At 39.0% G+C, this 26,133-nt stretch overlaps 1 protein-coding gene across 3 annotated transcripts in view; it reads right to left on the reverse strand.

Moving 5' to 3' along the window:
• LOC124388521 (cadherin-22) overlaps positions 1-26,133 on the reverse strand; it is a 245,675-nt gene that overhangs the window by 19,851 nt on the left and 199,691 nt on the right. For all 3 annotated transcript variants that reach the window (XM_046853228.1, XM_046853229.1, XM_046853237.1), the window contains exon 9: positions 13,337-13,458. In XM_046853228.1, coding sequence (XP_046709184.1) covers positions 13,337-13,458 — 122 coding nt within the window. The remainder of the gene's footprint in view (positions 1-13,336; positions 13,459-26,133) is intronic.

The raw sequence follows: 26,133 nt of genomic DNA on the forward strand, positions 1-26,133 counted from the left end.
TTAAAAGCATGAACAGTCAAGTCATTATTTGCAGAAAAGCAGATACAGCAAAGCTCACATTTTTTTTTCTTCTTTTGGCTCAGCGCCATAGCGGATCATCCATCTCCATATTACTCTGTCCTCTACAGCTGCCTCTTTCAAACCAACTACCTGCATGACGTCCTTCACCACATCCATAAACCTCCTCCTTGGCATTCATCTTTTCCTGGCGGCTCCATCCTCAGCATTCTCCTACCTATATTCCCCATGTTACTCCTCTGCACATGACCAAACCATCGTGCCTCTCTCAATTTGTCCCCAAAACGTCCTACATGTGCTGTTTGTCGAATAAACTCATTTCCAATCCTGTCCATCCTTGTCAATCCCAATGAAAATCCAACAGCAAAGCTGACATCTTGCATGCACATTTACTTAGCATCTTGCATGAAAATACAACACTGGACTGAAACAGCTGCTAAATGAAAGAACTAAGCACAAGTAGGGTAAACATTAACCACTTCAAGAAAACATGCTCAACAAGTGCATAGGAACATGATCGCACACTTGTATATATACTGTTTTGTGTGGTTGTCTTTAGGTTCTTGCATGAAAACTTCAGTCTTGATGATTAAACTGTGATATAGATTTATTGGCTGTGCTCCCACAAATATTATGGATTCTTGTGCCTTATGACATGTAATGTTTACAAAACATGCCATTAGCTGCGCTAATTAGCAACTGTTAATTACGGCAAACACATTTCGAACAATCTGACTGTGAAATTTCATCTAATCTAATTCCATAGACCATATATTTGTGCATTTGAATCTAGTTTGTCAATTTTAGGTTTGAGGAAATACAGGAGACTACGAAAATCAATCTCCAAGATGGGAATCAGTGACCACTGTAACGAATTTTGAAAACGATTTTACATCTCGGCAATGCTAGATTTTGTTTTGACAGAAACAAATGGTGATTAATTTTCTAAAGCAGCACAACTCTGACAGTAGGTTTACCAGCAAAAGGTTTAGATTAATCCACTTTGTCAGGAATATTCCCCTAGTGCACAAGTGCTGCATGTTTGAGAATCAGATGCATGACAACAGCTCTACAGCAAACTTCCAGGTTTTCCATTTTATGTATTTGTTGTGGTTCATGTCTACCTGTACTTATACAGGTGTCCTTTTTTTCCTTTTTAAAGTATATGCTAACTCTGACTCTGTTCTATTAATGTGAATGGTCTTATACTGTCTTTCCTCGTTTAGCCTGTTTGTTGATTACATCAGCTCTGCCTGCTTTAGTACTTTGATCTCATCTCATGTAATTTTTTTGTTTTGCCTTGTTAAATCCTTTAACCGCAAGTGCATCCATCTTGATTCCTTATATGTGGCATCTGTTCTACTATATTATTAATTATTAAGGTTTTTCTTAAAATTCTTCATACTTGTATGAAGGATAGTCAACAAAACCCTAGGTAATCGCTGACACTGTAAATTCTTCTCTCATGAGACATTTATTTACTTTATTGGAAGGACTTCTCAGTGTCAGCAACATTGAAAATTCCCCATAATGGAGGGTTTTATTGTTCCTCAGGAAATGGACAAGCTGCAGTTTTTGTTTTCTTCGGTAAACACTGATGATGTTTGATTCGAATTTGAGAAGGCTTGAGTTAGATTCAGAGTTTATCTTAATACACATGAAATCCAGCCAGGCATCTAATAAACTCTTCTTTCCACATAACCCTCCTTCTACCGTTCACTCTCTTTCTGCAGAAGTAGATGGGACACCTCATTCCTGTGCCAAAGTTGCTTTTAAGCTGTCACATCAAGCCTTTTCTTTACTTCCCCATCCCTTTTTTTCTTTTTCCCCCTTTACTTATATAGTCTCTCTCCTTTAAAGACAAATATGCTGTGTTGCCATCCTTTAAATTGGCTCAAAAGGCATGCATTTAGCAACTAGAGATAATTTGATTTCACTGCTGTGCCACCAGTAACCTGAAACGAGGAGCTGCTGTGCCTGTAATTTCCGAGAACATGGATGCAAAAAGAACAAAGCTTGCTTATTTGGCTGTTGTACATGAAATATTAAATATTGTAGAGTAAATAAGTTTATAAAGCACAAGCGCTTGTAGAGAGTATAAGCTAGGATATTTTCCTATGTTTAAAAATATTGCAGTTACATACTATACAAATACAATATCGTATTATTATTATTATTATTATTATTATTATTATTCATGCATTAATACCAGTTATTTAAAATTTTAATTTAAAAGTGTATTTTATTTTGAGCTATATTAACGGTTTGACTTTTAGTAATTAATTGAAGCCTAGATTAAAATCACATTCCACTGAAAACTTTCCCTCTCAGTCAAGCCAATTTTTTTTGTCTAACTGTCCTGAAGAAGGCACTAATACAGCAGACTGGATGTAAAGTACCACACAACCAAAGCTTATGTAAGATAATATGTTTTTAAACATATATTTCTCTTTAATAGTTTTTCTCATGTTAGTTTAAAATGAGAACCACAGCATACAAACACTTTGGTATCCAGTATAAAATCTTTGTTGATTTAGATTTTTTTAATTATAGCTTTTCTTTCTGTGATTCGAATTTTACTATTAATCAACACATCTAGCTCTGTTAAGCTTATTAAATATGCACATGAATGTCCATGCATTTAGACTTTGAATTAGAGATTTGTTCTTCATAACATTAGTGATTTTATTCTAAATAAAGTGTTTTATGTAAGTTGGTTCGGATGGAGTACATTTGCAGTGGAGAAAATGACCAGTGTAATGGCCGACAATTGCTAATAATCACTAAGTATACAGCAAAATTACAAAATTAGTAATTTCACTAATACTGTATACGTATTTTATGGTAATGAATACATCATGTTGAGTTTAACTTTTTTTTAAATGCTGCACTACTTCTAACTTATACCTCATTACATACAGGATACTTATAGTGTAGGAAGCTGCTGTAGTATTATCACATGACAGTTTAACTTTTTTAACAGTCTGCTTTGATCTATCGTGAAATATCATGTGGTCTGCTGTCATTTCTAATTATCTTATTAGTGCAGCAGCACACGCTAGCCTTTTTTTTTTATTTACTGTACATATGCTTACATATATATCACATGCTGTAAATATGCCACATATTTTATCTGCACTATTTGCACTTCTGGTAGATGCCAAACTTCATTTCGTTGCTGTGTACCTGTACAATGCAATGACAATAAAGTGCTATCTATCTATCTATCTATCTATCTATCTATCTATCTATCTATCTATCTATCTATCTATCTATCTATCTATCTATCTATCTTACATAACAATTTTACCTTGTATATAAATAAATCAGGGTCAGTTTTGGGCTAATATCTAAACTTAGTGTTAGTATCAGTAACATTGTATTGCAACAAGTCTAACATTTTAATTTTCTTTTCTTTTAATACAATATGATTCGAATTTTATCCTGGGGGTGCGATCATCTGTCTGATAAATGAAAAAAATAAAATAAAATAAAGAAAGATTACTGTGGCTTGTTATTAGTAGTTATTCCAGATTTACATGAATTTGAGGGCATCTGGCTGGTCATATACACCAGAAAAAAACTGCCTCTAATTACTGACTCATCTACAAAGCTGCTTTTCTCATTTCTCATCAGTGTGATTAATTGTCCAGCAGAGAGTTTGGGCAAAGTTTGTGTGCACTGTAATATGCAAACACCAACCTCCCTCTCCCCTCTGTCTCTTTTTCTATTCCACTACCAATTTACTGTACAAATAGAGCCCTGAGGGGGGAGGACAACATGCCACCATTCATAACAATACGCTACAGGTTATCATCAAGCAATTACCATAGCCTACCATAGCAAATGCAGCAGGAGGCACAAAAAAGTGCTCCCTGCTTTAATGAGCACAATTTATTATGCTAAATGTTTTCAGGGTCACACTTTAGCCTGTAGGTTTGGCAAAAAGAGGTGCCACATCAGTCACTTTTTATTTTCAATACTTTTAAAAACAGCAGGGAGTTATATCCCCATTGGAGAACCGATCAAAATCACAGCAATAATTTTAACTTGCTTTAGAATATTAGATATTTTCCTTATCTTATCATAAATCATTATCATATGTGCCAGGTTTATGCTACTAAATTACACTTCCCATCAGCCACTGCACCTTATTCAACCATGACTGTCTTAGCATCTGTGAACATGTATTTAAAGCTCACCTCATACTTCACAGCTTGTCTCATGTTTGTCTTCCATGGTCGTTGTTGTATTCTTGCTCCAGGTGAGTGTCCCTGTCTAGTTATTTTGTGTTTCACTGTCAAAAAAAACCCTTTTTTCCTTTACCTGATGATGAGGTAAATTAATTAACAAGACAGTAATATGTATTAATTCCATATTAAATGTAAAGTGCAGAACATTCTGGAGGTGACTGGAGATAGAGGGTGCATCCCTAACCACAAGCAGACTGCAGTGAGGAAGCACCAACTTTCAATGCAAAAAGAGAGTAAAAGCTGCTTTTCATTTTCAATATAATGCCTAAAGACATTATAATACAGTGGAACCCCGTTGTACGAGGATAATTCGTTCTTGAAAATTGCTCTTGGGTCCATTTGCTCGTATGTTCGAACTCATTTTCCCCATAGGAATGAATGTAAAAGTGATTTAATCCGTTCCGAGATCTCATTCGATCGCTTATTTCTGCACTTAAAAAGTATTTGTAGCCTATTTTTAAAAACAAATACACCCGCAAACTATCGTAATATAAACACAATTTAACACTTACTCATGTGATAGTGGTTGATTGAGAGTGTAGTGGAGTAAAGTGCACCATGCTCGTAACCTCCTCGGTTTCCATGGTAATTCTATTTACTTTCGTTTTCACAGCACCATCACTGATTTTCTTAGGAGACATTTTTCAAGATTTCTAGTAAAATAAAAATATAAAACTAAAAAAAGTTACTGTGGGAGAGCGTATGAATACGGGAACCACTTTTATTTGTTTTTTTTTGTGTCGGTCTACTTAGTGCCCCACGCAGCACGTCTCTGGCGCATAATCTGGTCATAATCACATTAATTACTGCCAATTTGGTTTAACATGACTTCCACGATTATTATTCATCAGCTTACCAAATAGCACTTGATCCAAAACATCCTAATATTCTGCACACTAAACAGAGGATGTGAAATATTGTTTGTGTGTGTGTGTGTGTGTGTGTGTGTGTGTGTGTGTGTGTGTGTGTGCAATATACAAGATGTTTTATCACATTTTATTACTTTGGGGTGTCAAATCAACAAAATAAAAACGTTGCATTTAACTGCTGAAGGTATAAATGGATGAGCTGACTGGGTGTTCATCTGCTACTCCTACAGCTCAAATGTCCACAAAATCAGGACAAAGCAGGAGTCCTATATAAGCAGAGTGTTTCTGAATAGGTAGAAATTGTGGCTGGGTTACATCTAAAGTAGTACATGTTTGAAAAGTAAAATTCAGACTGTGCTTCTAGCACACTGAGAGGATTTTACAGAGATGCCATTAATATTATCCCCACTGCTGTTGTCTCACCACTGAAAGAAATAAATGGTACAGATAAGCCTGTTGAAATGGTCAGAAAATCTGGGTTTCCCAAACACTTGTTTGAATACTGGCACACACACACACACATTCACACGTGAATAACATCTTGAACTACTACTGAATCTACCACTGCAGGATGTTCACACCTTCTGTGTCAACACTGCACACTTTATGAATTCATGCAATTTATTGTATCCTTGCAGTATTTACACTATTTGTAATTAATATTTTTTTATATCCTGGGTAAATGATGTCACTATGGCTGCTGGGGGGAAAAGCAGCACAAGAATTTGAACAGTTTTACAAGATTTTTTGCTTGATTATCTTGTACATTTTGTATACAAAAGTTCTTCAGTCCTGTATCATGTGTTTTAAAATATATTCTCTAGAGTTTGCAAATGTTGTCTCCATTAATTTTCATGTAATGTATCAAATGCGGATTTAGTATTTAGGGGATCCGTGGTAGATTTCACTCAAACAAGCATTTTTTTTTTGAAAACCTTCTGAAACCTACTAAACTACTTGAACTACAGTAACTTTTAGTATTGTTTCAGTCATTGTTATTTAAATGATGCAGAGTCTCTGCTTCTGTTTTCTCAGCAGGGAGAAACACAGGTCATAGAATAAGTTTTAATGTTTTTTGGGGGTATCCATACTAATGAAATTGTTTGCAAATCTGAAATTTGTTTTTTCAAGACTGACAGTCAAATAGACACTAGAAACATTTAGTGCTTTACTCTCATGCCTGAACCCGGAACATCACCCCACATTTAGCCACTCTATTATCAAGAGAAAAAATAAATGATGATAACAGTAATGAATCATAGGATGTATTTTTCTTACTGCTTCAAAACTCATCCAGAAGAATTATGAGTTTGGTGTTTACTACATTCTGTGAATCCACTGGGAGGAAAATGCATAGAACTTTGTTGACTGATTAGTAAAGAGTACTGTAAAGATAAATAGTTTATTAGATGCTATCAGAATAAAAGATCATTTTAGTATATTAGATAAGGTACGGTGACAATTTATCTTTAATTTTATATAAATGCTTATAAAAATATAATAAAATGTTCCAATTAAAGGAAAGGCACATCAATATTACAATAATAACCATTTATATTTAAATAATAGTGACATGAAACATACTGTATAGCCTCTGTAACAGCTGTGTGTAAAACATTCCTAAAGTACTGTATACAAAACAATGATTAGAAATATACTTAAATAAATAAATTCGATCGCATGGTTTAAAGATGAGAAAGGTACAAATTTCTAACACGTTAGATTTAGTATGGAACACGATAAAGGCACCTTAGAGACGTAACAGATGAGGCTGGCAAGATACCTTTTATTAAAGGAGCCTTCATTAAAGGAGAAATATGCACCAAATACTGGTTGTGGTGACACTCTCTTATGTCAGCACTGTGGGGTAGGGATTCTAAATAGAAGCCATTTCAAAATAAGAACTGACATAACATACATAGACTATATGGAAAAAAGTTTGTGGGTACTTGACCACTTGCATATTTGTATGTAATTTTTGAACATCCCATTGCAGATTGTCTGTATCCCAATTGCAAATTTGCTGTTATAATATCCTCCATATTTCTATGTATATGTTCTATTGGGTTTTGAAGTGTTATTGGAGGATATATATATATATCAGCCAATAAGGGTTTTAGGAAAGTTAAGTATTGATGCAGGGTGAGGAGGCCTGGGGTGCAGTCAATGTTCCAATTTATCCCAAAGGTGATAAATAGGGTTGAGGTCAGAGCTCTATTGCAGGCTAATCAAATCTTTCACTCCAACCCATATAAACCATACAGGTTTGCGTCTTTTAAAGCATGAAACACATTTTGTAATCTAATAAGACCAAAGTAGAACTTTGGGAATATTTCTAAAAAAATATTTGCAAGACAAGACAGCTTATCAACCAAAGAACATCAAATCCCTGGTAAAGAATAGTGAAGGCAGCATTATGCAGTATTGGGTTATTTTGTTCATCTGGGACTGAATCTAGTTAAGATAGCAGGAATTGAGGATAGATCCCAATATCAATCTATTTTGGTATAAAACATGCCTGTGTTGCACAGCTAAAGAATAAAAATTTCGAGCACAATAATGACCAATACAAACAAATCTAAGTCAACAAAGTAATTGCTTCAGAAAAGGCCCAGTCAGAGCCCATATTTAAATGAGAAACTTTTTTGGGGAAAAATTAAACAGGGCTGCAAACAGGAAAGCTCTTTGTATGGATACTTTTTGCAAAGAAGGAGGAGTTGACAAACAATTAACTAAGAGATATATTTTTTTTTATTCCTAAACCATTTCTAGACATTTATTTTTACTCAAATATTGTTGCTTTATCACATTAATGTGAAAAAGAATCTGACGATTTATTAGGTTTTCATTTTCTCATCACTAAATCGTTTAGCAGGAGTGTGTAGACTTTTTAAATCTGTGTATTTCGCCTACATTATGCATAGCCAGAGAGGAGCTACAGTCACAAATTTGGCATCTAAACCTTTAAGGCTACATTCAGGATTTAAAAGTATATTGGAAACAATCTGTTACACTATATAATTAAATTCTTACTCTGTGCATCCTCCCAGCAGCCTATGAAATAAATTATAAGGATGATATAAGGGGGGAAAAAGGCACAAAACATGTCAAGAATACAAATGTACAAGTTATAAAAGTACAAATGCAAGAAACTGCATGTGTGTGTGTGTGTGTGTGTGTGTGTGTGTGTGTGTGTGTGTGCATGTAACTGTATAAAGTGTACAGTATGCAATATAATTATGGAACACTTGCAAATGCGTAATTCCTGCAGAGGTAGACTTTTGTTTTTCACATTTGTACAGGGTGTAGGTGTGATATATACAATATATGTCTGTGTTTGTGCAAAGTATGCAGAGGAAGTCTGCATACTATTCTGCAGTATACTGTATACTAGTCCGTAATTTATGTTGTTATTTGTATTGTGTGTGTGTGTGTGTGTGTGTGTGTGTGTGTGTGTGTGTGCCCGTGTATTGGGTAGCTGACACCTCCCAGGATCAGACGGTAAACTGTATCTGTGGTGGTAGGAGGAGAGGTAGCGGATGGGTGTTGTTCACAAGCCTGATGGCCTGTGGGTAAAAACATTGTTCAGCCTTCAGCTTTAAATTTACTTTATATGATTTAATCAGCAATGATTTTAGGACCGACAAAAAAGCAACAAGTGCATATGTACAGTATTTATGATGTTTAAAAACTTCCAAAAAGCTGCCCTGTCTTTTTACGTAAACAAAAACAAATACGATCTATTTTGTTCCTCTGAAGGAAATAAATATTCTTCTAGCTCTAAAAGAAAGGTCTCACCTGGGTATAGGAGGCTAGTAAATATTTCAGATTGATATCTCCATAATCAACTAAAGGTTAGTGTGCTAGATTAGGTGTGGAGGAGTAAAATTCCTCCAAGAGATCTCAACACAGGTACGCACGGTAGGTAGCACTTAGTGCTTAGCTAATAGTCTCTGAATGGAGAGGGGGGCCTAGGCTTCATTACACATATGAATGTAGCTGCCGGCATGGAAGCCTTGTTGTAAAGTAATCCTTTTTATCCCCGTTTTATTTATTTATTTTCTTAATCAGTCTTGTACTCTGCATGTTGGTGGGTAATTGGATCCCAATGTGCCTAAAGCTGTTGAGCGAAAAGAGGTTTCACACCATGACACCTTAAAAGGAAGGTATTCTATATATTATATGAGTGCATAAATGAACCTCCTGTAATGAAAATTGTGGTTCACACAATTCTTCTATTTTTCTTTCTTTTTTTTTTTTTTTTTTTACAAAACAACTTACTGATACTCTATAGCAACTTTAAAAGACCACAGTCATGTCAAAGAACATACTGATGCTTTTTTTTTTTTTTTTTTTTACTTTTAATCTAAAGTTGAAGTGTTTACATACACCTAGGCTAAATATAGTTATACGCAATTCTTTTTAAAATGGGAGTACCTGAACTATAATTTAACTGTCATAGTGTCAAATGAAAGTCTGAATACTGTTTCAATGTGATATTTCAGTTTAGATTCTTATTGTTCCATTCACAAGCTTGAGTTAGGCTTTCACAAGCTTCACATAGTCTTCTTCTTCTTCTTTCGGCTTCTCCCTTTAGGGGTCACCACAGTGGATCATCCATCTCCATACCCCTCTGACCTTTACATCTGCCTCTTTCACCCCAACTACATGCATGTGTTCCTTCACCACATCCATAAACCTCCTCCTTGGCCTTCCTCTTTTCTTCCTTCCTGGTGGCTCCATCTTCAGCATTCTCCTACCGATATACCCCATGTCCCTTCCTAATACCCTAATGACTGGGTTCACAAGCTTCACATAGTAATTGCCATAAATTTAAATTATTCAATTCCAGTTGTGGCTGGGGTTGGTTTCCTGACCGGGGATCGAACCCGGGCCACAGCGGTGAGAGCGCCGCATCCTAACCACTAGACCACCTGTAGATAATCCTTATTTTTTTATGATACCTCATTATTCCTAATGTATGCCCCAGACATAGGATTCTGTGAAACCTTTTGGGCTAAAAATTGTTAAATTGTGATTTAATTTTTCCTGAAGGATGTGTGTCTGTGTGGTCCCAAGATCTTTTTTATTTGCATAAATTGTCTGTATGGATGTTCCTGGTCTCTTCTTGATTTCAAAGTAGAACTTGTGGACAATGTTTTTGTCCACAAGTTGATTGGCTAAGTAGATTGGATTTACCTGTGATATTGAGAAGGAAAGGTATTAGCCATCAAATATAGCCACAGGTGCATGTCAAATCTTAGCGACATGATGACTCCAATTCCCAGCAGCCATTGTGACCTCCAAACACAGCCAACTCTGACTCCAAATCCCAGAACACACACACACTCTATAACAGTTGCAATCACCAAGTTACTGATTGAGCACACCTGAGCTCAATCACACACATGCACATGCTTTCACACACACACACACACACACACACACACAATATATAGACTTACACTCAACAAAGTACACTGATCAGGCATAGCTTTATAGCATCGAGAATTAACATAATTAACTTCTTCAGCAATTTGAGCTACAGTAGTTTATCTGTTTGATCGGACTACATGGGCCAGCCTTCGCGCCTCACATGCATAAATGAGCCATGGCCGCCTATGACTCTGTCGCCGATTTACCACGGTTCTTTCTTTAGACCACTTTTGATACTGATCACTGCAGACTGGGAACATCCAACAAGAGCTGCAGTTTTCGAAATGTTTTGACCCAAGCATCTAGCCATCACAATCAGGCCCTTGTCAAACTTGCTCAAATCCTTAAGATAGCACATTTTTCCTGCTATCTAACACATCAACTTTGAGTGCAAAATGTTCACTTGCTGCCTATCCCACCCAATAACAGGTGCCATGATGAAGAGATAATCAGTGTTATTAACTCACCGGTCATAATGTCATGCCTGATCAGTGTTTGCTCAACATAAATGTATATGCTCTCTGTAGTTCTATTATGTTTACCAAGCCTTTACATTTCTGCTATTGCTTTTTTCTTAGACCCTCACAATTTTTTTTTTTATCTTGATCTTGTCCCATGTTTTTTTATTGTTTGCTAGACTTTATTAAAGCTGCAACAACCTATGATTTCATGACTGTGCACTCCAGTGTCAGTATTATGAAAAGGGACTACATTTATGCCTGTAATTAGATTTTCACAAACATTATATTGTAGTATGAATTGTGTGGAGTAAAGAAAATCTTGGGATAATATATATTTAGCCTCTGTGCAATATATGCCCTCAAATGTATGTTATAATTTTGTTATTTTTTCTTGCACAATTTGTTGCAATCTTGCATAAAGTTTATTTAATTTAATACATACTTTAATTCTAAATAAATAAAATAGTAATTCTATAGACAAATTTATATAACATTTTGCACACAACCAATATAAAAGTGAAATCAGTCCCTAGCAGTGATGGTCAAGACTTAAATATATAAAACTGTGCTTATTGTTGTCATTCTTTGTGTTTTGTTGCAAGGTACACACTTGTAGTCAAGCCAGAAGACATGCAACATATGGTTTCAACAATATCCAAGAATTTACTGTCTCGGCTTGAAGTCTTTTCTGAAAAACAGTTAATAATATAAATTGCCTTCGGTACAAAGTGTCAGAAAGATCGTTTTTCCAATTGGAAAAGGTCCAAACTAGGAGCAAAGAAATAACGAAACAATTCTGACAAAAGCGGAGAAGGAATTGGTTTCATACTCAAACTGACAGGAAGCGATTGCCTGAGTTTGCCTCCAGTAGATTTTTTTCAAATATGGAAGGCCAGAAGTGTCGAATATAAAGATCACAGAATTCATCTTTAAATGTTCTCATCTTAGATTTGCCCCAAACCCCGAAGAAAAACTCAAGCATTAGCCCTGGTAGACAAATAAAATGGCTTTCCCAATTATACATAAAAAATGTTTTCATATCCAAAAAATATATATATTTTTGAGTATTTTTACATCATCCTAAAGATGACTATTCTTCCATGTAGATATCAATGTGTTTGGAAAATGTAAACACAGTGGGAAAAAGGCAAGTTTTTCTTGCTGGCTGGTATATTGCTTGCTCTACTGCTTTGTACATACGTCAGGTTTTATTTTTGACAATTCTGACGATTTTGTCAGCCTTGCTCTGCTGAGTTACTCTGTTTTATATAAAAGTGGTTTATATTTAAAGAGACTGTCTACGATTTCCAGACTGTTTTTTTCTTTAATAAAACAGTACTTTTCAAAGCTTTTGAAATTTCTCACATTTTTTAAAAAAATTCTATTTTTTTTTTAATTCTATTTTAAATGTATTCTTAAATGTATTATTCTATGTCAGTTGGTTTATTTAGCAAGTCACATCCCACAAGACCAGTGACATGGACAGGCTTTATATAGAAATTTAGTTTCATTCCCCATATGCGTCAATGTGCCTGAGGCCTCCAAGGCCCTGTTGTCCTTCCTTGCACCACCTTGGTACGAAACACTGAATATCTGGAACACCCAACGAAACCTGCCACTTTACAGAGACTCTGATCCAGTCGTCTAGCCACCAACAATTTTTTTCTGCTACTAACAAATCAACTTCAAGAACGGACTCTTCACTTGTTGCTTAAAACAGGTGTGTGTGTTGTGAATATATTTAAATAATAAATATTGAAGTATATTAATTAACAAAAACATATGCGTCAGACTTTAAATAAATATTACCAAATTGCGTTACTTTCATATTTCTTAGAATTTCTCCTGAAAGATGAAAGGGCAAGGTATGCAAACTGTGTCACTGATGCTAAATATGCAAACTCAATTAGAGAATCAATATTGAGTTAATACTGCAAGTCAATATTGGTTAAAATCTATAACCCTAGAATACCATTAGGTGTTGTGAAATTCCCTTTGTGCTTTACACAGATGTAATTCTCATTTTAAAGCTGACAGCTTTATCAATATAGGAAGCCAGTAACAACAAGTATGTCAATGACTTTGGATCATTCATGCTGAGATGTAATTCATGAACACTTTATAACTGACAGTGATGGCCAAAACACAAATGATTAACCCAGTTTTTTAAAGAAATTATATCTCAGTTCCTGCTTTAATGCTGTGTCTGCCTGTGCTGGCATGCAGTGTGTTTGATGATTGTGTTTCTTTTTTAAATGAAATGGTAATATAATAAATAACTGCAGAAGCTTTATCACACCTGGCCAGGTTTTGCATCTTCACAGATGGACGCTTCATATGGGGTGGCCAGCTCAGGTGGATTGTCATTCACATCCAGAATACGAATGCTAACTGAAGTCTGAGAAGCCATGGACTGGTTATCTGAAAAGAGAGAGCGCACAAAAGAGTGAGGATGGAGGATGATAAAAGGCTTAAGTAGGTAAACATTTATAACAAATATTAGTATTGCGTTTTCCCTAACCGCAGGTTTCTGATATGAAAAATAATTGAATATGCCATATAGTCAATAGCATAAACACGACATATAGTGTAGGTGATTAAACTGTGGTCACTTTACAAGCCATTCTGGTAACTGCAAATCTACTATTATTATGTGGGCCAATGATTTCCTTAGCCATAAAGCTGTATCACATAATTTTCATTATACAGTATCTCACAAAAGTGAATACACCCTTCACATTTCAGCAAAGATTTTATATCTTCTTAAGGAACAATACTATAGAAATGAAACTTGAACATATTTTTAGGAACAGTCAATGTGCAGCTTGTATGGCAGTACAGATTCACTGTCTTCTAAAAATAAATCAACATACAGCTATTATTGTCAAAATAATTGCCAACAAAAGTGAGCACACTCTAAGTGAATATGTCAAAACTATGTCGAAAGTATCAATATTTTGTGTGAGCACAATTGTTATCTAGTACTTTCTCTTCTCCATAATTGCATCACGGTGCTGCTGGATGTTAGACACATTTTGCTTTTCCACCTTGCGTTTGAGGATGCCCCACAGGTGCTCAAAAGGGTACAGGTCTGGAGACATACTTGGCCACTCAATCACCCTCAACTTCAGCTTCCTTAGCAAGGCTGTTGTCATCTTGGCAGTGTGTTCGGGTTCCCTTTCAGGAAATCGAGCTGCGTCGGAACACTTTGGGAACGCAACCGCGTTGTCCATGCTCTGAAATAATGTGTGTAATCAGTCAAAATTGGACGCCGGCCGTCACCAGGAAGTATAAAACCCACATGGAGTGAAGCCAGCTTCTGTTTGTTCACAAAGAGCTTTGTGTGTATGTGTTGAATTGTCTGGCAATTGTTCATCAAAAAAAAAAATCCTGGGAGCGGAGCATGCTAACTCGGTTCTTGAGAGAGTTGCCTGCGAGCACCGCGCTCGCATGTCAATGCCATTTCAATGCCGATTGGCACTCTCAGAGGAGAGAGCTTGCACTCCTCGCGGTTCTGGCCCCACTCTCGCTAAGGCGGAGCAGCGTGCCAGTTCCTATGGCTCGCAATTGGACTTTGCAGAGAGTTTTCGAAATGGGCTTGTCTCTTTCTCCAACTTCACCTGCTCAGTCCAGCACTCGCTCACAGGCTGGAAAGCATGCCTTTCGGTGGTTTCTTACCCCTGTGACGAGATCAATAGCTCCACCTCTCTTCCTCTGAAAAGAGGGGAGATGGGGGATGCGTTTTGCGAGCTAGGCTAGAGGACTTTGGCTGCAGATTTTCTGCACATATTGCACCATATTTCTCCCTCCCCCTGTTTGAGAGCCACCTGCTAAACTCAGGTGGCCATTCATACTGTATTCATACAGTCTGCATATAAATGAATAGCTGACCATTAAAGGGTATTTGTTATACATGTTTGGCTATTGATATTGATGTGGCATTCATATTGATGACCAGGTAGCCAGACAAGCTATTGTTTTACAGTCATAGCCATTCATATTGATGTCCAGCGATTCCAATCTCAACAATTCACACACACACTTACTTTTCAAGCATTTCTCTTACAAAAACAAACTGGCAATAAAATGTATAACATCTTATAAAACTGTAAAGGGAAATATATTATAAAATTTTTCACCTCCATGCAGATCGCCAAGTCTCTGTTGTTACTCCGCCCCAAGAATATTTTCCTTATCGCTGCTTTGTGCAAATCGCCGATAAAACAACTTTTTTGACTGTCCATTTTTTATTTGGTTTATTTTATTTTTTGTAAACAATGCCCAATTAACATGAGCTGAAAACAGCTGTTTGAGCAGAACCGAGAGATGCATCCACTTCCTGGTGCATCACTAAGCACGTGCTGCTTTGACCACTAAGAGTTTGTAAAGAGTAATAAGAGACTTACCCACATGGGGAATAAAATCCTCCAATATATTTTTAGAATCCTACAGTCATTGGCTACATTTTCCATCAATAATTTCCATAATGCTACTGGCAGGAAATAAAAGGTTTAAAATGATAGATGATGCAGAGCAGAATGTCACGACACCTATAGAGTGGAGGCTCAAGTGCGAGAGTCCGCCTCTTTTACTGTATTATTTATTTGTTGTTGTTTATTTTTGTTGGTCTCATTTGTTTTGTAACACTATATTCTATCAGCCATATTTGTTTTGGTCAACCACCAAGATGCCATTTTTTTATGCGAAAGTTATTCTGAAACATATACAGTACAAATAATACACCAACAGTGTTCCTATGCAACTTCACTTCCTGAATCGGAACGTCTCTAGTTTGCCTATGCAGCGCTTCCTTTTCTTTTACAGAAGCTAGCACTAGCTTCACTCCATGTGCGTTTTATACTTCCTGGTTGTGATGTCACCCCACCAGTGACGGCCCACGTCCAATATTGACTGATTACACACGTTATTATAGAGCGTGGACAACGCGGTCGTGTTCCCAAAGTGTTTCGATGCAGTGTCTCGTTCCCTAAGGGAACTAGGTTTACATAGGTAAGTTTTTATGTTTGAAGGGAGGGCGTCATGAATGTCACAGTAAATGATGGAATCCATGTTTTCCTCAATGAACTGCAGCTCCCCAGTACCAGCAGCACTCATGCAGCCCCAGACCATGATGCTACCACCACCATACTTGACTGCAGGCAAGACAAAGTTTTCTTGGTACTCCTCACCAGGGCGTTGCCACACATGCTGGACACCATCTAAGCCAAACAAGTTTAGCTCAGTCTCATCAGACCACAGGCCATGGTTCCAGTAAATCATGCTTTTGGACAGGTTGTTTGTGTACTTTAGAAGAAGCTTCCCACTGGGACAACAGCCAAGCAAACCGACTTGTTGCAGTGTGCGGTGTATGTTCTGAGCACTGACAAGTGGACCTTCTGCTTCGCTTCTGCTACCTCTAAAACAATGCTGGCAGCACTCCTGCATCTGTTTTTTGAAGCCAACGTCTGCACCTGATGCACAGCACAAGATTCAAATTATTTAATCAACCCTTGCCAGGCCTGTTCTGAGTGGAACCCATCTTGGAAAATCTATGCATGACCCTGGCCACTGTACTGTAACTCAGTTTCAGGGTGTTACCAACTTTCTTATAGCATCGGCCATCTTTGGGGAGAGCAACAATTCTAATTCTCAAATCCTCAGAGAGTGATTTGCCCTGAGGTGCCATGTTAAACATCTAGTGGTCAATATGAGACAATTGTACTCAAAGTACTCAAGTTTAACTGCTCTAATACAAAATACACAAATTTGTATGGTCCAGTCAAGCAGACAAAAACATAAACATGATTAATAGGACATGTGGCTTTGCATGGTTAAGCGATGTACAGCTGTAATTACTTTGTCAGCTATTTGAAATTAATGGCTGTACTGTATGTTGAGCTATTTTCAGAGAACAGTGAATCCGAACTGCTACACAATCTGCACATTGACTACTCTGAGTACATCCACGTTTCATTTCTATAGGATTGCCCCTAAGAAGAAATACCAAAATGTTTGCAAAAATCTATGGGATGAACTCAATTTTGTGAGATACTGTATTTACAGTAACTCACTTTTGTGAGATACTGTTTATACAGTACCTAGCTTTTGTTTACTCTCCCTTGTCATATAGAACATTAAGAAACAACGTCTATACTTTCATTTTCATATGCAAAAGAAAGGGTTTAGTTTTCAGAATTTTACCCAATTAACAATTGCAAATTTGAACCCCTATACTTTAAAACGGAATCGTCAATGTAATCAAAATTATTTTTTTAGATATGGCTTTGTTATGTGACAGGCATTTTTGATAATTAGTACCGTTTTAATCATAGGCTCCAAAAACCTTTAGAATATACCCTATTGTGTAACGGTTTTAGGTTTGTCTAATGAAAGGCTGTTATGTAAGAATGCTTTCAAAATATAGATTTTATTTGCTACTTTTTTCATCAACTTACAAAATGTAAAGTGAGTAAACAAAAGAAAATATAATGAAATCAATATTTGGTGTGACTAACCTTTGGCTTTAAACCAGCATCAAGCATTCTTACATTTCCACAGTTGCACAAAGTCAGGGATTTTGTAGGATTAGAGTCAGGTGTATGATTAACCAGTTATACCAAGCATTTGCTAATTATCACTAATTTTATATGTAGGTTAGAACACTGTCATTAACTTAAACAGAAACAGCTATGTAGAAGGCTTCACACTGGGTGAGGAACAGCGAAACTCTGCTACTAAGGCGAACTTGTAAAAGACAGTTTCATGTCACTAGTCATACACCATGGCAATACTGAGCACAGCAACAAGACACAAGCTATACTGCCCCAGGAAGGTCTCTTCTAGGCAAATATTTAAGCAGACTGGGGTTTCGAGATGTTCATGCTGTCAAAGAAACAAGCAATGTTAAGGGCCGTAGATTCATACTTTTTGCATCTTTGAGAAGTGGTCTTCATGGAGAAATTGCAACCAAAAAAAAGCCATACCTCCGATTTGGTAAATAGACTATGCAAAAACATTGAAACTGGGGTAAAGGAAAAATGGCAGCAGGTGCTTTTAACTAATGAGTAAAAATTTCAAATACATAGCTGTAGGAGGCAGTTTGTTCACCAAAAAACTGGAAAATGGTACAATAATGAGTGTCTGCAGGCAATAGTGAAGCATGGCAGAGGTTTTCTGCAGGATCGGGCTGCATTTTTGCAAATAGTATTGGAGATTTGGTAAAGATATTAATGGTATCCTCAATGCTAAGAAATATAGGCAGATACTTGTCTATCATGCAATACCACCATGAAGGCTTCTGATTGGCCTCAAATTTATGCTGAGAACAAAAACAAACCCAAATATAGCACCAATGTCATTAAGAACTGTTTAGTGTAGAGAAGAACAAGGAGTCCTGGATCTCAACATCATTGTGTTTGTCTTCGATTACATGAAGAGACCGAAATAATTAAGGCAGCCTACATCCAAAATATCTGCGGCTAGTTATTCAAGATATTTGAAACAACCTACCTGCCAAGTTTTTTGTAAGAAAAAAAAACCTGTGCAAGTGTACATAGAAGATTTGATGCTGTTTTGCATGCAAAGAGTGGTCACACCAAATATTTATTTCATTTATATTTCTATTCCTCTTCTGTTCATTTACTTTTTATTTTTTTTCATAAAAAAAAAATATTAACCCCTATTTTTAAAAGTAGTCTTACTTTACAGTATTTTATTACACCTGCCTGTAACTCTTTGCACAGCACTATTAATTTGTTAATAAAACCACAAGGAAAAATTGTCATTGTTTGATTCCCCTGAGGCAAACACAAAGTGGAAATATTGGGGAAGAAATGTGCAAAGTATTCAAGCAGCAAGCCAGATTCTTTTTTTTTTTTTGAGAAAGATATACACTGAGATTCATGATATTTACATATAAATGTGTTACATAGCATAGAATATGATGCCTTTTGTTTGAAACAGTAGCTGTGAATGTCTACCCTTGTTTGATCCCTGGCTTTTGTATGTGAAGACTGAATTAATTATTATAAATTAACTGGATGAGAAGTGAGCTATCTATAGGGGAAACTAAACTATTTTGAATAACCTGGAAAAATAAAGAATTGTACAATCAACTTATCAGTAGCCAGTCGGAATATCCAGAGGGAAATTTGCAAGGAAATACAGTGATGATTCCCAAAAGTTATAGAACCAAATGTAACCACATACAAAATGATGGAAAGACCAAAATACATAGAAAGACTATATCTGCTCATGAGTTCATGAGTCCAAGTTCATCATACGAGCATAGTGCAGGTAGTGTCTTAGTGTGAAGGTAGTGTCTGCTTCAATCATCATGCAACTCATGATTACTGAAGCAGAAATCAATTAATTTAAAAATCTATAAAAACATTCTTCCAGACTGTGCACAAATCAAATTTAATCTGGATAAAATTGTCAGGGTGCGGGTAGTTGGACCCAAATGCAGGATGCCAGTGAGGTACAGTATATATTCAATGTCTTTATTCACAAAAAAAAACAAATACAGGTGGCGGCCATGTGCCCTGCCTTGCCACAATACAGGCAGAGTCAGTGAGAGCAACGCCTCTCCTTCTCGCTAGAGGAGAGGTGGTGGCGGCCAATCTCCATGGGCTGTGGAGGCAGGGTTGGTGAAGTATGGAAGCGAGGTGGGTCAGGAGATGGACCGGGCTGCCAGGGTCTAAGGCACCCCACTCAGCGCAGAACTCCCTCATCCGCCGGTCGATTTAGGTGGCTAGGTTGATCAGGGCATCCAGGCCCTCTGGGAGATCACGGTCTGCAAGCTCATTCTTGATCTCAGCGTTAAGTCCCCGGATGAAAGCATCATAGAGAGCAGTGGAATCCCACCCACTCTCTGCCGTGGTGGTGCGAAAATCTGTGCCGTATTCGGCTACGTATCGCCTGTCTTGAGTGGTCTGGAACAAGGACTGGACGGCATCCTGCATGGGGGTAGCTGAGTCAAAGATCTGGCGTAGCTCCTCTGAAAATGCACGGTAGGAGGCACAGACCGAGGACTGACGTTCCCACTCTGCTGTGGCCCACTGTTTGGCTTCACCCGAAAGTAGGGAGATCACATAGGCCACCTTGGTAAGTTCATCCGGAAAAGACGATAGCTGAAGCTGAAAAGTTATCTCGCAGTTCAACAGTAACAGCCTGCACTCCCCCAGTTGTCCCGCAAAGCACTCAGGGGTTGCTGATGTATGGGGATAAGCAGTGGGGTTTTCTGAAACAGAGGCCTGAGCAACAGGGGCTTGGTTGCGCTGAAAGGCCAATTCACAAATTGCATTTGACAGTTCCTGTATCTTTTGGTGATGGGAGGTGGTGATCTGCACCAGAGAGGAGAGTGTCCGCTGGGTTCAATATCGTGCCAGATCGTACTGTCAGGGTGCGGGTAGTTGGACCCAAATGCAGGACACCAGCGATGTATATATTCAACGTCTTTATTCACAAAAAACAAATGCAGGCAAAACCCAGAGTAAACCACAGGCTGAGTAGTGCATGTAAAAAACAGTGTCCGAAAACTTACGACCACATGCTGGATAATTCACATAAGAAAAAAACACAAAAACAGTGTCAAAAAAACTTATGACCACATGCTTAATAGTCCACGTAAGAAAAATGCACAAAAACAAAGTGTCTGAGAACATACGACCAAAGCGCAGAGCGGGGAATGGCCAAGAGAGGGAACCAGGGAGAGTAAAAAACAAGAAAGAAAAAAAAAAAAAACGTGACCGGCGGCAAAAGCAAATTCGAGCAAAACCGGAAGATCCAAAACCGTAACCAAAGGATACGGAAAGCAAAACAAGGGGGCAGGAAAGTCTCAAAAGGATCAGGAAGCCGACAAGACAATCTGGCAGTGAACGCGAGGAATCCGCGTCCATTCATGCAACGACAAAATGGCGGCCGGGACAGTTGCGAGTCCGCCCTAACACGGAAGTGGAAGTGGGAGCTGCGGAAATGAAAGAACCGGACATGCGCGCGCCGCTGGCTGACAGAAATTCATCACGTATCAAGACAGTGATGCTAAATGCAATGCTACCAGAAAAAAGGACTTCACCAGAGGATAAAGTTGAAAGTTTTTAGACTGTCCCTTAGAGACATTCCCTTTCAGGAACTTGAGCTGCGTCGAACCGCTTTGGGAACGAGTGTCCAATCACAGCAGACTGATCAGTCCCTGCCTAGTGTGTGTTTCTGTCACCACAGCTAGAGAAGAATTATGGGGCCAGGAGCGGCACTGAGGTCTCATAAGATGTGATCGCATCAACACTCCACCTGCTCAGAGCCTGCTTATTAGCAAGGAGGCCTCTCTTGGGAGGGCTGTAGCAGACGAGCAGCTGATTGGTCCTTCTCCAAGCACCCGTCCTGTGGACATAGGTGTCCAGTTCGCGCACCGGACAAAGCCGGTTCAGTTTCTCCTGTTCTGGGGAACGGAGAAGGATAGAATGCCTGTAATCTTATGGGTCGTGGGACAACCGAGGGCACCTTGGGGATGTAACCCCCTGTACAGGGGTACAGGAAGGCACCAGCCATACCTGGGGTAAACTCCAGAAAGGGGGGGCAACAGACAGGGCCTGCAGGTCCCCTACTCCTTTGATAGAGCAGATGGCCAACAAGAACATGGTCTTGATTGAAATGCACCTCCAAAATGCCTCAGCTAAAGGCTCGAAGGGGGGTTCAGAAAGAGCCCCCAAAACAACGGCCAGGTCCCACCAAGGCACTCTAGGTTGCACTGGGGGCCTCAGCCTCCGGGTGCTGCGGAGAAAACGCGTTACCTCCGGGTCTCGCCCAAAGATGGCCTGGCCACGGTCGCATGATAGGCCAAAATGGCAGACGCGTAGACTTCTAGGGTAGACAGGGCCAACCCCTGGTGAACCGTCCCTGAAGGAATTCCAGCACTGAACCAACCGGGCAGTGGACTGGATCCAGCTGGTGGCGCTCACACCACGAGCAGAACAGATGCCACCTGGCGGCATATGACCTCCTCGGAGCTCTGGAGTGGAGAATGGTCTCTACCACCTCAGTGGAGAGACCAGAACCTCGGAGCTGTGCCCCCTGAGGGGCTCGTAGGCATCGCCACGTGACCTTGATAGTGCGGAGGGGGTTGCCCCTCCATGAGAACTCGTGAGTCCTGAGCCACCACTGAAGGAGTCTAATGCACAGCAGGCCAAGTGGAATCACACTGGACGCAGCTGCCATAAGCCCTAGCAGTGTCTGGAACTGCTCGAAGTGAGAGGCTGCCCTTCTCTGACCTCCCTGACGGCAGTAAGGATGGCTACAATGCGGGCAGGGGAAAGCTGCGCACACAAAGTAGTTAAATCCCATATGACACCGAGATAGGTGGTTCTAAGTAATGGAGAAAGCACACTCTTCCCAGGCGTGCAGCCGAAACCCCAAGGCCTTCATGTGGGCGAGAACGATAAGATTAGATTAGATTCAACTTTATTTTCATTACACATGTACAAGTACAAGGCAACGACACCTCGATGCCGGACTGCCAACTGCTCAGACTGAGCTAGGATCAACCAATCATCCCTCACAGGGGGAGAGAGAGTCGCGACACTGCGTTTCTGCACCTCCCGATGGGAGACGAGGGAGGAAGCTATCCAGGGAGAGAGATAGCTTGCAAGCGTCTCTGCAACCCGCAGCTTTGCTCCATAAATGTGTACTTTCCGCCCCATAACGTGTGAATACAATTTTGTAGGGGCTGAAGGGGCCATGCCTATGACCATGACACTTAGTGTACAGGTCTGGAAAGAATGGGAAAATCCCGACATGGAGGTTGCGACCTGGTGTCAGAAAAAGTGCTCGTCCAGCTGGACGGAGGGACTTTCTGCTCATGAGCCGGCCAAGTTATTTATTTATTAATTTTTCTTCTTTTTATTCTTGTAGCACGGCCAGGGCTTACATATATAAATATATATAAATATATGTAATAATAATAATAATAATAATAATAATAATTTATTATTATTATTATTATTATTACTATTATATTTTACTATGAGGAGTGAGAGCACCCCCTGGAGGAGTGCTCTCCAGGAGTGGAGCGATCGCACAGAAAATGCGAGCAGAATAGAATGTGCAGAGAATCTGCGCCAAAAGTGCGCAGAATGTGGGCAGCCGCATCCTCTGGAAGCGACCTCGCTCCGCCCCCAACTCCATAGCTCAATGAGCCTAGCTCGCAAACACCCCCAGAGAAAGAGAGGCAGAGCTAATGCTCTCGTCGCAGGAGGAAGAATCCGCCGAAAGGCGTGCTTCCGAGCCGGCAAGCGAGTGCTGGACCAAGCAGGTGAGGTAGGAGAAAGGGACAAGCCCGTCTTAAAACCCTCTGTGAGGATCATTTGCAAGCCCATGAACTGCCACACCGCTCCGCCTCAGCGAGAGCAGGGCAGAACCCGAGACGTGAGCTCTCTCCTCGGAGAGTGCCGCTCGGAAATGGAGCGATGTCATTGACATGCAGCCGGATCTCTAGAGAACCGACTAGCATGCTACGCTCCCGGGAAATATATATATATATCTCCCTTTTTTTTTTTTTTAAAACAATCTGACAGACAACACAACACACAAAGCGCTTTCTGAACAACAATACTCCTGGTCGTGACGTCACCTCACCGGTGACGGCCAGCGTCCAATTTTTGACTGATTACACAGATTATTTCAGAGTGAACACTCAGGCACGTTCCCAAAGCGTTTCGATGCAGCTCAAGTTCCTGAAAGGGAACCACCTTTATCAGCAAAAGTTTTTCACATCATTGTGTAGGAATTTTAGCTCACTGTTCTTTACAACATTGCTTTAGTTCAAAGGAAAAATTACATGGTGTTATTTGTCATGTTTTGGTGTTCATCTGAGGTATTTACCTAATTTTTTATGACCTGAAAAGGACCAGATGATTTTTTGTTATGTCCTTATATGTAAAACCATAAAATTAATAGAGGGCCTACTTCCTTTTTCACATGACCTTATGCAAAGGTTGTCATGTATGAAACCAGTGCAAATTCATGGCCCTTATTTATTCATTATAACATATTGCATATTAGATACATTAATACTGATTCTGGTTCAGTAAGCTTAATTCCACTCCACTGATGCATGCAGTTTTGGGATAAACTTAAATAGTCATATGAGGCTAAGATATTAAGGAAAGGGATTTCAGCAGCTTAGAGAGATGCTGCACATCTGCTGCAGGCTCACCAGATGTGAGAATTGCCAAATATCCTGTCAGCCATGAAATATATTGAAAAAGCACTTATTCTGATTTCTACAGATCTTAGCATGTGAGCAGCAAAGAAACAATGCAATATGTGGGATGTTTGAGTATATATTCTGGTAAATTTTCAATATAGTGTGTTGTATTATTAAATCTCTTGAATGCATTTCCATCCTGTAATATAGGACTCTAGGGGCATGGTGACAAATAATTAAGAGGTTTTTTTTATTTTTAAAACGAAGGTAAGTCAGAGTCAATTGTGTTGGGGCAAAGGTGGCAACAGAATTAGAATGTGCATTCAGAATATCCCCAGGCAATATATTCCTCCTGCCTACATGTTCTTAGGCCAACTCTAAGATATAGTTCCTTCGGGAGCTCCTGGGTCTAACCCTGGGGTCTTACCAGCAGGCCATGTCTATCGCTTTAGCTAGTGCAGCTCACTCTTATAAGGTAGCACTTTAACAGGTTCCCCTCAATTTCGAGGAGCAGCAGGTCTACTTCCTTCTCGACTGTTGAGCTCCTCATTGTATCATAGAGAGCAGCTCAATGAAAGATCCTCATTTGTGCTGTCTGTACTTGAGACCTTGTTCTATTACTACTTCCAATTTCTGACTATAGGTAAGCATAGACTAGAAAGTAAGAGCTTAACTTGAAACTCCTGCTTCACCACGATAGCTTTATGACACCTGTTGATAACCCAAGCCATTTGTCAATCTCATACTCAGTTTGAATATGATTTTTCAAAAAGATCAGGAAAGGGAAAAAAGGTAATAGAAATAGAAAATAATGGACTTTCATACTTTTTCAGATGCTTATTCTTATATACTCTGCTTTGGATGGTACCGTGATGAAATCACCTTCAAGCGACAGGGTTGTTAACTCTAGTCCTCCATGCTAGATTCCTTAATTATCAATTAAGCAAATTAAAGATATCTTAATTGCACAATTTGGAATAATAATTTGCACCTTGATACTGTGTGCATAAAAACAAATGTAGACAAGATAGACATTCATTCACATTCACCTTAAGCAATTTTGCTTTAAAAAAAAAGCATGCAAACATAACTAACAGCAATTATAAAAATACACAATGCAGTGACCCTGTATGGCTAAAGTACTCTCCAAAACAAATGACAAGGTAAATGATTATAGGTGTCCCTCAATTAGACAGTACTTCATAGTTCCCAAAAAGGACAGGGGGTTGCATCCTATTCTAGATCTACATCATCTGAACCGTTCACTAATGATGCTCAGGTTCGAGAAGCTGACCCTGAAACAGGTCTTGTCTCAAATTAGTGAATCAGGTTCACTTCAGCGTCTTTCACAAAGAGTGTGCATGCAGCCCTGGTCTCTCTGAGATTTCAGAGTATCTCAAGGAGGAAGCAGATGTTCTTTCAAAAGCAAGAGCTGAAGCCCGGGGAATGGTGACTCCACTCTCATGTAACGTCTGGCACGGGTCATCTTAAACTATATAGACGATTGGTTGATTTTAGCTAAATCAGAGCACTTAGCAGTCCGGCATCAAGATGTTGTTCCCGCTCACATGAAGGAAATGCGGTTAAGGCTGAACCACAAAAAGAGTTTTCTTTCTCCATTACAGACAACCACTTACTTAGGCATCATGTGGGATTTGACTCTTATGCGTGTGCAGCTGTCTCCTGTCTGCATCACGTCCATCCATACAGCCGTTAAGAGGGTCAGAGAAGGACAGTTACCCACTATCAAACAGTTTGAGACTGCTATGGTTAATGGCAGCAGAATCCAACATGGTGTCAGGGGACAGCCTGCCACGCCATCCCTCAGCTCCACACACACACGTAGTCTGTTCCCATCATACTAAGTATCGGCACCTGCGGCTCGTTAACTACAG

This window comes from Silurus meridionalis, chromosome 1, assembly GCF_014805685.1.
Source record: "Silurus meridionalis isolate SWU-2019-XX chromosome 1, ASM1480568v1, whole genome shotgun sequence".
NCBI lineage: Eukaryota > Metazoa > Chordata > Actinopteri > Siluriformes > Siluridae > Silurus > Silurus meridionalis.